Source organism: Aulostomus chinensis, chromosome 17, assembly GCF_037954235.1.
Source record: "Aulostomus chinensis isolate RoL2024-O1b breed Wild chromosome 17, RoL_Achi_v1.0, whole genome shotgun sequence".
Taxonomy (NCBI): Eukaryota; Metazoa; Chordata; class Actinopteri; order Syngnathiformes; family Aulostomidae; genus Aulostomus; species Aulostomus chinensis.
In genome coordinates this window covers 15,884,540-15,900,050 of record NC_141336.1, presented here as the reverse complement: position 1 = coordinate 15,900,050, position 15,511 = coordinate 15,884,540, and the positions used below count along the sequence as shown (strand labels likewise).

The 15,511-nt window shown below is 42.6% G+C and overlaps 1 protein-coding gene across 4 annotated transcripts in view; it reads right to left on the bottom strand.

Annotated features, from left to right (window-relative positions):
• rcan3 (regulator of calcineurin 3) overlaps nt 1-15,511 on the bottom strand; it is a 43,511-nt gene that overhangs the window by 10,172 nt on the left and 17,828 nt on the right. The window contains exon 1 of one of the 4 annotated variants that reach the window (XM_086182225.1): nt 13,539-13,875. The exons of the other annotated variants lie outside the window; for them this stretch is intronic. Coding sequence (XP_086038351.1) covers nt 13,539-13,625 — 87 coding nt within the window. The 5' untranslated portion in view covers nt 13,626-13,875. Of the gene's footprint in view, nt 1-13,538; nt 13,876-15,511 lie in introns of those variants that run through there. 4 annotated transcript variants of the gene reach the window in all.

Genomic DNA, 15,511 nt, shown 5'->3' with positions numbered 1-15,511 from the left:
TTAGACAGGCTTCTAGTTGGCCATACAAGGTGCATTCTGGGCAGAGGAAAGTGGTGCATGTGTGACTTATCTTGGCTTCATTTGGGAGGAATTAGCCTTTAGCAATTAAAATGCAATGATCTCTAAAAGACAGAGAAGACTGACTTCACATGCGCCACCATGCAGGGAAGTATTAAGTGCTCTTTCAAAATTGATTCCCTCTAAAAACGTTCCCCTGAAACAGTAAGATCAGCAGGAACAGTGATTGGAAAACAAGATGAAAGATGTTTTAAGAGCTGAGGGGAACCGCGAAGATTGCAGCAAAGAATCTTGGCACGCTACAACTTTAAGTAATCATTGTTTGTTTGCAAACTCTCCTGATTTGGGTTCGATTGTAATTAGGATAGAGAATGACAACAAAGCCCTTGTTTGCCCCTTCTGCAGAGCCCACTTAAGCCCTTATTCAAGCCTTGAATTTTCCATGAGCCTCAGCCAGCTACTATGACTCACATGTCATGAAACTCCATGTGTGATAACTGATAAGGTAGTCTTGCACAAACACACACACGTACACACACAGACACGCATTCAGAGGACACATCCATAACCTAAATTGATGTTTTGGCAAGAGGAGAGATGTGGGAAAGCTCAAAGATCCTGTTCCATAATGGCATGAGCTGTTTGATATTAACCCTGCACGCTGACTGCGGCAGATTGGTGAGTAACAAGTGAGCGTGCTGATCACTAATTGATGTGCTCTCTATGAGTGGACATCCTGAGGGAATTAGAGGAGGAAGAAGAGGGGGAAACAAGAAAGAGAAGTATTGAGTTGCACAAGGCTGAAAAGTGGCCTGCTCATCTGCCATCACAATGTTCCCTGTGGTGACCCACTCCTTTTGTTCTCAGCCTGTGTGTGTGTGTGTGTGTGTGGTGTAGACTGTGTTCTCAAGATTCTTCCCAGTGTTTCCATGATTAGCTGGTTTTTCTGTAGCACATAAATACATACATGGTCTGTATTGCGAGGCACAGCTACAGGACAACTGTTAGCCTGTGAGGGTTGAAGAGGCTCTATATCACACTAAGAATACTGTAAAAAATAAACAACAACAACAACAACAAAAAAACAAAGCACACATAAACAGTATCTATTCAATGTCCCTAAATGTAACAGTTTGGGCTCAAGCTACATCCCTCAACCAAGTTTGGTGATCCACAGAAAAGGTAAAGATGCCTGCCAACTGAATGAAAATTATGAAGTATGAATTAGATGGAATATTCTTTTTTTTCTTCTTCAAATTTTCATCAGGAAAAACGTCATTTAAATGATAAGTGTCATTTTGTGGGGATCTGTATCAAAGAAAGATGTCCTCTTAAAGGGATAGAGCAGAAGGAGTTTTTAGTGGACCCCAGCAATATGGCGTCAGCAACGTTTCCAAAGCAACCTGATGTGTGGAACCTTCACAACACTTACGAAACCATTTTATGGTTTTATTATTTGTTCACTCATTCATGTGTAAGTATTTGGTCACCATTTACTTCAATTTTTGGGAGGATTACTGCAATGCCTTTTCCTGTGAGACTCTTAAACCTGTAGAATAGGATGTGTAGGCAGGACATTTAACCTTTTAACTGCAGGAGGTCATATAGCACTTTCTGTTGAACTACGACTAATTGTACAGCCCCAGTGACCACGACCATCTCTTTTAGCATGATTACACAAAAACTATGAGGCTAATTTTCTAGGTGGAGAGAGAGAGAAGGGGCGAAGGAAGAACCTCAATTTACTTTGCTGAAAAGTATGTGCTTCGTTCTTTAAGTGCCCTTTTAGTTTGCTATAGAGCATCTTTGTCAGAGAATCTCACGTGGAGACGAGCGTGACCACGTGACCGATACAGGAAATAACCCTGAACGCTGTCTCCTTTTTTAAACTGGTTCTAACCCCGTACAACACACACACACACACACACACACACACACACACACACACACACACACACACACACACACACACACACACTCCTCTTGATACAGCACCTGCTGCTGCTGTATTTGCAGTGAGTGAGAGCTGTAGGACAACAGGTGAGAGTGCTGAGGAGAACAGCGTGTTCTTGTTTTTCGCTCTCAACAAGCTAGATAACAACATCTATTAAAGGGGCCGGATGAAAATATGATTTATCTCAGTCACTAAAGGTCACAGAAAACAGGATACTTCGCAATGTCAAATGTCAAAAACTGTTTTTCTTCTCACAGATTGTCAGACAAAACTTGATGGTATGCTCAGGATGGAGACGGTCACGAGCACGAGGTGTTAAGCCACCGTTCTCAAATTGCAAACAACCTGGCTTGATTGAAACGGTAAGCGATGCCATTACTGCTGACCGCATGTTTCTCTGTGTCACCTTTATGTAACAACCAGGGTGCACCTCATCGAAGCCAATCCTTCAGCTGAACGTCTCTTCCACCTTGACTGTGCTGTTGCACGACTGAGCTGACACGGGAAACGTTGAAGAATCATTACAGGAATAAAATCAGGTCATTTTATGTCAGCATCAATCCCCCCCCCCCCCCGATTCAAACTTGGTCATATTATCTTGCTTCAAGACAAACAATCTGCAATACATCATGAAAATTACCCCGCCATCATGATGCTCTGCTTGTTGACTCCGAAACCAAACCAAGATGACGTCACACCACAATGGCGTGCAATTTTATACAGAATTCCTTGGGCAGGGAACCGAATGAGTTTACACAACAAAGCCTGATCTGTTGCACTGTCTGACCCTTTTATACAGACATCCATTCAACATCATGACCACGTCTACTGCATCATATTCAGCAGCGGAACATTCTGTCCCCTTACCCCCCAATTCCATCTCCATGTATTGTGCACACAGAGGGGGCTACAATTTACAGTACAACAAGATCCTAGCTCATCACAAGCCTCTGGTAGCCCTCTAAATAAATAGACAATAGCTGAAAGGTTTTGTTTTTTTAAACCCAACATTTTAATGTTGCGTAATATGAAACTTAACAATGATATTTGTATGTATTAAGAAATTTGAAATAAATCAACTTTTGAACTTTGCCTCAAGTTCATATGTCGCCGAGGGAAACGGGGATGGACAGGTGAAGGAAATAAAGAGAGACAGAAAGCAAGTAAGCACAACATAGTGGATGTGGGGAGATGTAAAGCTTGCTAGTGAATTGCAGCCACTCCAGAGGTGGCTGCAGGACCATCCTTCAGCAGATTGCCTCTTGGGTAATGAGGCAGTTATGTTCCTGTCGGTAATGGAAAGGCTTTCATCACGGTGGCAACAGGACATGACTGCAGGCATGACTCACATTCAGCAGCACCGCGGGGGGGGGCACACAGACCGCCTGTGGTCCTGACGCACAATCATCTCAACAGTCTGCTTAAAGATGAGGGACAAGTTCATTGGAAGATGACGACAAGGTTTCACGCGGGGAAAAAAAATCTGGCCGCATCATAATAAAAAGCAGTGGCAGGAAGGTGCAGAGGCAACTGGGATTTGGGTTGTGGGATAGATGCTGTTGGGTGTACCACCCCGCCACCTGCCCCACACCCCAGTCAGCTGTGGCCACAAATAGAATCTAATTCTGTGCAAAACACTGACCTCACACCCTGCAGGTAATGAATCAGTCAAGTGGTGGAAGTACTGTAGGTGGAACCCTGCGACTTAAGTGTTTTCTTATGTAAAGGCGGGATTGAGTTTCTTTAATGTGTAGAGAGAGAGAGATTACAGTTACCAGAGCTGCAGGTCCATCCGCTTCTGTTGGGAAGTTTGGGAAATTGAGGTTTCACACAAACACTTGGATAAAAAAAATCCATATAAAGCTACTAAAAAAAAAAAAAGGGGACAAAAACACTCGGATAGTCGTACATCATCAGCAAACTGTGACAGTTTGCAAAAGCTCCCATGTGCTGTCCACTTTCATTGTTGTCATTGTCAGGTCGTAGAGCAGTTTAGGGAGTTAGGTAAGGTTCACATATTCAGCTGTTTGTTCTCTGTGAGGACGCAACTTGTCCCAGCCTCACTTTGATCAGTCATGGGGCCTAAACACACGCACCTGTGAGTGACGTCAACAATGCTTTTAGTATAAGATTAACAAATACTATTACTGATAGAAATGATCATTAATGGTACTGTGTAACATAAGTCGATGAAAGATTTCTGTTCTGCAAAGATTTAGTTCTCTTGTTAATAGTTGCAAGCCTTTCATGACATTGAAATAAATACTATTAAGGTTGTTTTTTTCTTAAAGAAATGCCAACGTAAGATCTTTCTTAAATTTCTGATTAAGATAAATGAAAAAGGAAAATAATCACTAGTTGCAGCCGTTGTACAGGTTTACATTCCCTAACTCGGTCAGTATTTAAGCTTGTACTGTATTAAAACTGTAACCAGCTGTATAACGATCCATGACACCAATCTACAAACCATCATTTTTTTTTTTTTTTTTACACCATTTGGTTTTTGGGAACAAAATGAAAAGATTAACCCGTCCCAACCGCAACATAAAGAGATTTTATTTTCACCCCCCCTCCCTTTGGTAAATCTTTCTCCATGACACGTGCATGGATTTAACCATCTAATCCAGACCCTCGTGCTTGAATGGGATTTGGGTGAAAACCAACAAAACTAGGCCATGGAGCCTCTGGGTGAGTCAAGGACAGTTTTACACTAAAAATAGATCATGTTGGAATAATTAAGAAAATTCATTTCTTAAGTGTGTGGACCGCTGTTCTTAATTACAGTCCTCCCTAAAGGGAACCAAAACTGGAACCAGTCTAATGAGGTCGAACAAGGCAGGAAGATTGCTGAGATATCGGAGGGAGCTAGATGAAAAAATCTCAGACCTGCATGCATGTCTGTCCCAGCACATTTTTGCTTATCATGTTCCATTTTTTTGTCCAAGACGGTTCTATAAATACAGCACCAGCTTTCCATTGCTGTCATGTCCGTGTGCAGCCATGTTTAAAACAAAGAAGCTGCAAATACTGTCTAAAGTGGAACAAATAAATGCTAAGATTCTTACATTAACTTTGTGACATTACACCTTCAAAATAAAAACAACAAATAAAACAGTAAACAAACATTATAGCAACAAGCTAGGGGGAGTGTGTGTGTGAAGGTATATCTGGTCATTGTTTTTCAATTTACTCCTGTCCCAACCCAAACGCAGATGGAACAATGTTAGCGCTCGGCTTGAATTTGTGGCTGAGCTGATAAAAAAGTCACTGACGTTATACGGGTTGTCTCATCATGTCAGAGGCGGCCACAAATGACCACGTTCAGCTGGGTTTTGTTTTTGGACCTGTGCCGATTTGGACAACAATATACAATGGTCAGTTCACTGTCAGCACAGAATTTATCGACAATAAGAAAAACATTGTCAGCACCTCCCACCTTTATCCTTTCATCTGTACATAGTCAGTCAATGTTCTGGCTGAATATACAGTCTGTAGGTCAGCGGCTATTGTTTTACCCTGAGGAAAGACTGTAAATTACAGTCGTTGCCTTCATATGGTGAGGTAATATGTGGTCACATGGGTTGGTTTGTGTGTGTGTGTGTGTGTGTGTGTGTGTGGTGACCCAATACTCACGAGCAATCACAGCTTCTGTCAAAGCAACCATTAATATTAGTGTGGCTGCACAGTCACTGGTAGAAAACAACAAAAACAAGCCATGAGTAATAGCTGCCTACACTGTAATGGCTGCATAAGCACAGGGGAGGCATGTGAATGGGCCAAGTGTTATTAAAGTGGGATCAATACCACTAGCGGGGGATGGATGGGGGGGGGGTATTGACAAGGGCCGACGCTGTGGCGCTACACTGTTGCTCTCTTGGGGACATTCTGTCCACGGCAGGAAGATTGAAATCACATTAATGCTATTACCAACAATCTGGTCATTATGGTTTTTACTGAGGCGGGAGCTTTTCCTCATCAGCGGCACTTAACCTCAGTTGAACACATATCTTTTTTTTTCTTTGCCTTACATCACACACTTTTAACATGTGTCCACAGAAACAACCAAGCTGACACTTTAGAAGCCACAGTAATCCAGAGAGTACCACAATATTACATAACAACATCAACAGCAAGTCCAACCTAACACTGTCACAGCATATGGACAGATGAGCTCTTTTTCTTGACTCGCCATATTTTTTTTCCCCTTTGCCCTTGTTTCTCTGGTGACATCAATGGTGGCTTGCGGTGATGATGCATTTCTAGATGATGAAATGTCACCAGAGAAAAGCTCAAACGTGTCATATTTTAGCGTGTTAGGGAAATCCTCACGAATTTACTACTTCCTTATTAATTAAGCTCTTTTATTTTTAATGTTGGCAGCACGGTGGTGCAGTGGTCAGCACTGTCACCTCACAGCAAGAAGGTTCCGGGTTCGAGTCCCGGCTCCAGCACGGGATCTTTCTGTGTGGAGTCTCCATGTTCTCCCTGTGCCTGTGTGGGTTCTCTCTGGTACTCCAGCTTCCTCCCACAGTCCAAAGACATCAAGAGGGGACGAGGCTGATTGATACTCTAAATTGACCGTAGGTGTGACTGAGAGTGTGAATGGTTGTCTGTCTCTATGTGTTGGCCCTGTGATGGACTGGCGACCCGCCCAGGGTGAACCCCGCCTCTCGCCCGAAAGGCTGCTGGGATAGGCTCCAGCTCCCCTGTGAACCTTAACAGGATAAGTGGAAAAAAATGGATGGATGGATGAATGGATTTTTAATATTAATCAACAAACAAATCTGTAAAAAAAAACAAAAAAACCACACTTTCTGGGTAATTAAGTTGATTTGTGAACTTCTAAACTAGGGAAAGATATTCATTTCATAAAGAAATAAACACAAATGTCTCTTTCCTACAAATTATTTGACTAAATAAAGTGATAATGTGTCACTTTTGTATGAAAATATGATGCGCTGTAGCTTTCATTTTCCTCATTCTAGTCAATTAAACATGAAATTGACACTATAGGCTGCTTCGCCTTTAGAGAGCATGCTGCCGTATATAGATCACAATGCTTTGGAGCGCTGGTACTATTTTTGGAAGTACAGTCTTTCCAGAACAGTTAAGACTGGAAATTCCATCGGAAATTCTGAGAGGAAAATGCTGCTCAACAACAAAAGGTCAGTCATTGTATGACACTTGTTTGCCATCTTCTTCTTCTTTCCCTTGTGAGTGAAGTGCGGGCCTCTTCATTCCGCTGCAAGTCCTTTTTTTTTTTTCTCTTCGCTTCTAATCTTATCACTTCATAGTCGTGTTGTCTTGGCCACATGGTAACCAGACACCCCACCCGGGAGACTGTCCTTTGTTCTACGTCAACCTAACGGACACAGCGCTAACCTTTTGCTGACACCTGAGTCCCGGCTCTTCTCTAGGGTTTCAGGCCAATGTGAGCTACCCATCTCCACCTGCCTAGTGCCCAGACTGGGGGAGCAGGCACACCTGAGCCCACCGTGCTCTGACCCAGGATCGCTCAACCTTGCCAAGATGTATATCTGGTTTCCTAACATGATACTGTCAGCGTCTACATCCATCCTCCGTGTCCTGCCACAGCCTCTTTACTTCACCCCGTCAACTGCTCAGAGAGTGTATCACAATATTGGTGTTAACCTGCTGGTCCTGGATCAGATTAACATTCAGATCCAATTCATGTCAGCGCTGTCAGTGTCATTTCTCTGAATTATGACACCAAGCAGGAAAAAAAAATCGAATCAAATATAATTGACTAGTGATGAATTGACCAAGAATTGGTCTCTGGAAGCAGGATATTTAATGGGCTCTATTTACCCAGCACCGTTCCACCTTAAGAGCACTCAGTGTTGCCTCATTCTCTATCTCTCTATCTCCCTCACAAACACACACACACGCACGCACACGCACACACACACACACCAATAGTGGCAGCTATCAAATAAGTTGCCAACTTGCTCATCATCAGACAGACCGACTGCCACCTGAGCCACGCCGCCATGACACTAATGTCTGAAATCAGGGTTTTTGCTCCCATCTGTTGGTTTTTCTGACTGTTAGATTGAACAACCAAGCCAGATTACCATCAAAAAGGAAGAGGGGTGAAGCACGGACAAAGACAAAACCTATTCTATTTCAGGGCCAACCTATTCATTTAAAAAAACAACAACAACCCTGCAAATTTTGACTTAAGGTGTGTTTGAAGAGTGTCTGAGAGTTCATTGTGAAAAATGCCCCCCCCCCCAGGAAACATGGTTGGATGTCTCATGTGAATATTTGCCCTTTTTCTATTTTCATTCTTACAATTCTTACTACGACTCATTTTTAGTTTTAGGATTGTTAATTGGACAAATCAACAATTTGAAGTCATCTTGAACCATTTTCTCTACCTTATGATTTCTTTTTCTTTCTTTAGGAGTAATTAATTTTTTAAGAGAATGATCCGGAGCCTGAGAATGTATAATCTAAACTCTAGACATGTCAGCACACCTCCAGTCAGGTCAAAATCCTACCTGTCTATTACATGAAAATCAGCAAATAAAACCATGCTATATGCTTGGAAATATTTCTGAAATCATCAGAAAGTTGCCTAAATTTTTTTTCATGATCGTTCGTGTGACATCTTTTGAAGAATTAATGAGTAATTTTAAAAAAGGGCTGTATTCGCAGCTGATTTCATCTGGAAATATTTCTAAAAGTACTATTATGGCAGTTTTTTATGGTTTCTATAACATTTTATGAATACTTCAAAAATGTCAAAAAAAGGGAAAAAGAATTCCATGCCTCACGAACCATCACATACGTCTGTAAATATTTCTAATAGTGTTGGAAATACAGGATGCATGCACTATCCATACATCCATCCATCCATCCATTTTCCGTACTGCTTTAAGGGTCGTGAGAGGCAGGGTTCACCCTGGACGGGTTCCCAGTCCGTCACAGGGCCATCAGGAAAAATTAGGGGTTCAGTATTTTGCTCAAGGATACTTGGACATGGTCACCAGGGGAAGTGAGGATTGAACCAGCGACCCTTCAGTTGCTAGACGGCCACGCTGAGCCACGCCACCTCCCATGTAATATTTCCTGAAAAAATAAAGAAAATGCTTGAAAAATGTCACATTTTCCCTGATTTCACAATATGAGGGGAAACAGTTCTGATTCCAGATCTGAGCTCTCTCTCTCTCTCTCTCTCTCTCTCTCTCTCTCTCTCTCTCCCTCTCAAATTATAACGGCTTCTTCTTCCCTCGACTTACACATCCCTGATGACATTTTCATGAGAAACAGTCAATAATTTCTTTTTTTTTCTTCTTCTGCATAATCCTACGCAAGACAGGACAGACAAACAAACCAATCACATATCCGGCAGAGGTAATTAGTTGCAGTCATGCAGTCGTGATGAACTGCGTCTATTCAAACCGGCCTTCACAATGACTCATTTCTACATGTACCAAGAAAAATATGACATACTAACGTTGAATAACGAATGACATGAAACAACACAATGACACATAGTTTTGTACACTGCTTTGTTGCTTAGATGCTGAAAATAAACCGCTGCAAATCAAAAGGGAATGACAGCATGTTATACAACCACGTCCATCAAAAACAGACAGACATGACGGACGCCAGTATATTCACTCAAGTTTTGCTGTGCTATAAATAGCAGATAAATCATGGAGTCGCTCCTCCTTCTTCATAATTCTGTAACAAACTGATGGGCAGATAGACAGGAGGACAAGTGGAAAATGACCTGGGCTAATGGAAACGTCTCCAGGCATCCTGCTGTGTGTGTGTTTGTGTATGTGTGTGTCTGTGTGTGTGTGATTGCTGACAGAGGTGTATGTCTGTAAGTCCGCTGACTCAGTGTTGTGGTTGGACTGTGTGACTGTGTCAGTGTTACTACAGTCTTCTGTATGTGTGTGTGTGTCTGTGTGTGTGTGTGTCTGTCTGTGTGTGTGTGTGTTTGTGTGTGAGAGAGAGAGCAGGCTTAAGCTGAAAATAGCCTGTCCTTTTGAGGCCCTTTAGTGTTCATCTTAATTTTAACCGTCCGTTTAAATAGCAGGGCATAATGTTTCCTGATGAAAGGAAAGCACATTTCATTCACTGACAGGTTGAGAATAGCACTTAACTAGAAAAAGAACATCAGATTAATTATTCATACATGTATAAAGAACAAATAAACCATCAAACTAACGCGTGAGTTATCCAGCAGTGTGATACGCCTGACCTTCACCGTGTGTCTTTTGCTATCGTCTGCTGATGCTGCCACTTTTTCCAGGTGACAATGTGATGAACATACACGCACAAACCTCAGCGCCGGCCTCGCCGAACCTCACAACAATGGCCCTCTTGTTTAAAATGTGGGGATGAACCCAACGCCTCGTACCAGCAGCTCTGACGACATCCAGCCTCTCTCCATTTCCCTCATTAATGATGTAACCAGCAGGGATTGAGCCAAAGAGTGGGCTTTTATGGTTTCAAACCATTTCAACCATGTCAAAATAATCACCCCCAAAACTGCTATTCTTCTCCTGTAATTAAAAAGCTCATGTTTACTTATCATGCCTCTTAATCTCTCCATAAAGTGTGTATAAATAGCAGCAGTCCTCATATTAGTTCACCCCAAAGGAAAGGAAAAAAAAACAAAACAGCAAAACAGGAGTGTGATTATTGTTTCTCATCTTCAGATTCCAGGATATTAATAAAAACAGAGGCTCAGATCTTGTTGAATGATAATAAAAACAAGAGCAGGCTGACAGGGAGGTGAGCTCAATCAGAGACTGCCCCCCCCCCCCCCTCACCACGTGCCCAACTTTAATCTGCCCTCTGTCCCTGTGCTCTCAATCATTCTACCCTGTGCCAGAAACCAGGATTAGTGGTGTTCTTTGTGCCATTCGAAAGTCAGCTGTCTGTCTGCTCTTTTAATTGTGTGCGCGCATGCGCGCGTACACACACACACACACACCTTTCTTTAGGTGATAAGTTAACTGATAAGAGTGACTTGACAAGAAGCTTTAGTGAAGACTGATCACATTGTCGTGTCTGTGCTGGGGGGGCGTCGGCGGCTGATCTGAGCTGGTTTTCATTAAGAAACTAAATAACAGTGATGTCATGTGTGGTCAGAGTACACGACTGCAACTCAAAAGCATTCCGCACGGGTTTCAGATTAATAGGATGTTCATGTTGGTAAATCTGTTGCGTCTCATTAGTTGTTATCACGATAAAACACTTGGTTAGGAGAAAAATTGTGGTTTGTGGAAGTCAACTGATTCTGATTATTTGCGTCGAAGCTGATCTTCAGGAGTAAGAAGTGAGGATATCAATATTCTTTGTGTAAAAATGCCCATGTACAGGAAACAAAATGTACTTTATCAAAAATAAAAATGCTCACTTTGCGATACGTCTCAGTTTCAAGTGTTAAACAGCACACTGTGCTTATCCTTACGTGTACATCTTATTTCTGGTGTTGAAAAAAACTGCAACGGGACGGAAAATCTCATCTGTATGTGTACATTTCCTTTCCCTCTTGACAATCATTTTCAAATGACGCCTAGAGCCTTTTTTTTAAAACACATATTTCCACTTAAAAACACTTTTCCCTTTTATTGTCATCACACTGACAATAACTCATGATCTAAAATCACTTAAGGTGTATGGAGTCACCAGGGGTCGAACCCAGCTGACCCTGGGCGGGTTACACCCTGTAACCCACCACAGTAACTGACACACAGTGCGGCAAGTTCTAGTTTTAGTCAATTGACCTCAATTGCAGGTTTTTGATTAGAGGGAGGAGGCCAAAGAAAATCCACGCTTTATGTACATATAAAACAGCATATTGATCACATATTTGACATTTTGAGAACGGAAACCTCACTGTGACTGGGAATCGGACACTCATCCTCCTCGTGGATTTTCAAATTATAGCTGCAAATCATCACATTTGCTCTTTTCCTCTGCACATAAAAACCCAGATATGTTCTCCTGTTTGATGACAACCATTAAATGATGTGCTGATATCTGCCGATTATGTAATGATCAGGACTGCACAGTCAGCGCCTTGCAGGTTTTCATAATAGATCCCCACAGCTCGTTGTTGTCTCTCAGAATCCTTAAAAACTACAAACTGAGGTGTGTGTGTGTGTGTGTGTGTGTGTGTGTGTGTGTGCACATGCTGGTGATTTTGACCTTGGCTGGTCTGCAGTGGAAGTGCAATGAGAGTTGGAAGCAAAAACACCACAGCAGCTGCCCTGCCTCACTGGGGAAACACTAAGCATAGAGGGGTGAGGGTGGGGGTGAGGATGGGGGTTGGGGGGGGGGGTTTCAGTGGTTAGCAGGCATTGTTTGAGTGCAGGGTGTATTTCTGTGACATCAAATTACATACACATGCCGTTCTTACATGCCTTCACACAGCCAACAAAACAGTCGACAGTTCTTCACAATGTGTGTTAAATATCCCTTGAGTTGCTGGTGTTAATGCCTGCAGAAAAAAACCCAAAGCTGATCAAGTAGGATTGAATAGGGGAGGGCTGGAGGGGGGGGGGGGGGGGGTGTCTGGATGATTGGCAGTCTTTGTTTGCAACAGTCAGTCTAAACTGAAAAAAAAATGTCTTCGTTGCTGAGTTCTAACTTGTCTCAAACTCATTGTCTTTCATCTCTCTCTCTCTTCCTCCTGCATCTCTTTGGTGATGAGTCAAACCAGACAAGCAGACATATCAGGCAGCAGGTGAGGGGAATATATTCTGACAAGGAATTTCTGAAGGGTTTACAGGGCGAGCCATGCTTTGGCAGACTATCGGATGTGGTCTTTTAAGACCCCCCCACCCCCACCCCCAAACCCAAAACTGGCATGATGCAGTGCCAAAGGTGGGGTTCTCAGGCTCTCTTTGAAGACATTTCAGTGCAACCTGCTCTGTGACTGACAGGCGCCACATCAAATGGACAAAATGCCTGGAAGAAGCTGGTTTGATTATCTTAATTTTTAACCATTACAAATAACAACTTGCACTCTAACGCTTACAATATTTCCTATGACCGTTAAAACCAAGATAATTGACAGTATATTCAGATCTGGCGGGGTGTCTTTCGATCAAATCTGCCCCAAATGTTTCCTAGTCTGTCTCTCTCTCTCTCTCCCTTTTTTTTTTAGGGCATCTCATGCACCTGCAATGCTGATGGGATGAGGAGCAGAGACGCAGGTAGAGAGGGAGAGAGAACCAATGCGTCTGCATGTGCCTCGCATGGACAATTAAATCCATCACTCCCTCCCATTGATCCTGCGCATTATCTCCAAAGAACTTGTCGCATGACAACTGGTGCATAGAGGACGTTGGTCCCGTTCTCTCCCCCCCCCCCCCCCATTTCTGCAATTCACGCAGCGTCGATCACTGAGCCGTGCGCGCTGCGCGGGACCTGCGACTCCCATTGATAAAAATCCTCGTCTGAGAGGGGCTGCATTCAACGTCACCAAGACATGCATGCACCTCCACAGAGAGGCATGCAGAAAAACTGCCGCAGCTCCACCACAACAACAACGCATTTACGCTAGAAACCGTACCTGCATTTTGTCGGATGTAAACACCTCGGTGTCTACTTCGCAGGCGATGATGGTCACCATCTCCAGTTTCATATTTATCGATGGCATTCCCGTTGTTGGGTGGGGACAGGAGATGAAGGTAAAGTCTGTCCCTGGCTCTGTCGCTGCTCGCAGAGAAGAAGAAGAGGAGGAGGAGGAGGAGTAAGAGGAAGAAGAAGAAAGGGAGGAATGGTCCTCCACAGGTTCAAGTTAGCTGAGACGGTTCAGTCAAGAGTTGCCGCTGGACTCCTCACCGCACTGACGCTGCTGCTCTCAGTGATGCTGCAGCAGCCACCGCACAAACTCTCTCACCCTCCTCCCTCCCTCTCTCCTGCCCCCCACACATTGACGTCATCACCATCCTCACGTTCGTCGCGTTTTACGCCACTACAGTGTTTGACGAGCCGTGCAGAGGCACTGCAGAGTCCACGGGCCGGTTTTTTCCGCTTTTTCTTGGACTTTTGTTGTGTTTGTCAGGCAGATGGATGAAAAAAAATTGTGTCACAAACATTTTTGGAAAATTCGGTGAATGTGCCAAACTATGCATGACACATCAAGTTCTATCAGCATCAGAGTGTCTGAACCAAACACCTGCATTCCAACAGGGACTCGCCTATCCAGTAGATGCCTCCTTTTCAATATTTGAACGCTTCAGTGGTGGACACTTACAAGGACGATTCATTCCACTAAATATCAACCACATTCAAATGCTTAAACCACTTTTCAATAATATTTTGGAAATGATTGTTTTTTTGTTTGCATGTAGGTATAAAACTTTGTTTAGCCATTTAGATTTATGTAGGAATATGGTTTTTAGATTGAAGGAGGCAAAGACCTCACAAATTCAAATTTAAGGCTATTGAAAATTTAATTGTATGTCATGAGTATATTGTTTTATATTCAAACACCTAATATTCACAACATCAAATTTAAAATGTTTGAAGTACAAATCATATATATATATGTGTGTGTATATATATATATATATATATATATATATATATATATACACACACACACACACACACACACACACACACACACCTAGTGATGAATTCAGTTTGCAGGAGTCTGGATCCTAAAGGATGTCACAATATTGATCCCAGGAGCCGCAAGGTTGGTTGGAAATAGAATTCTCAAACCTTTTCTTTTTCATGTGAAATAAAGTGCTGTTAATTTGGTAGAGTCAACTGACAACAGATTATGCATTTTTGCAAAGATTGACTCCAACAAGTGGGTCAGAGAATGCGTGCATACCTGTAATATTAGCTGCGAAGGATTTGGAGGACTTTATTAAACACCTATCATATGTATTCTTTGGGGTAACTGAAGCTTTCTCTATATTGATTTATTTCCAGGGAGAAACATGGCGACTTTTAGGAGTCTATTTCTGTGGACGCAAACGTTTACTAGTTTTCAGATCTCAGACATGCTTAGCAAATCTTTCATTTGACTGCCTGGCAAAAAAAACAAACAAAAACAAACCCTGACGTGATAACTGCGAGTTGAACTTGTACTCGATGTGAGGTCAGCAGTAATGGAATCCGAACACAAGTGGTCTGCTGAACACATTTGGGCCCTCGGATGATAGCATCATGTGATGATTTCTTTCTTCTTTTTCTTCCGAAGACTCATTTCCACACCTCTTCTGGTCTTATCTCTTTTTCGAGTTATATTTCATTCAATTAATATAACTGCTGTTTGAGGTTTATTAGCTCTAAATCTAAAATGATAAGCTCCATTTCAGCCGCCTTTGTTTAGATTGCACAAACACAACACAGTGGCCGCATACTAGACGGTGAAATTACAGCGTGACACCACCAAACAAGTATAAATACTGACGACGGCGGAGGGTCTGTGATTACTTGATTTCCTGCATGTAAAATTAGTTGGAAACAACTGAGCTCACTGCAAAATCGCAGCATCTCGTTTCGGAGCTAATATATTATTAATGC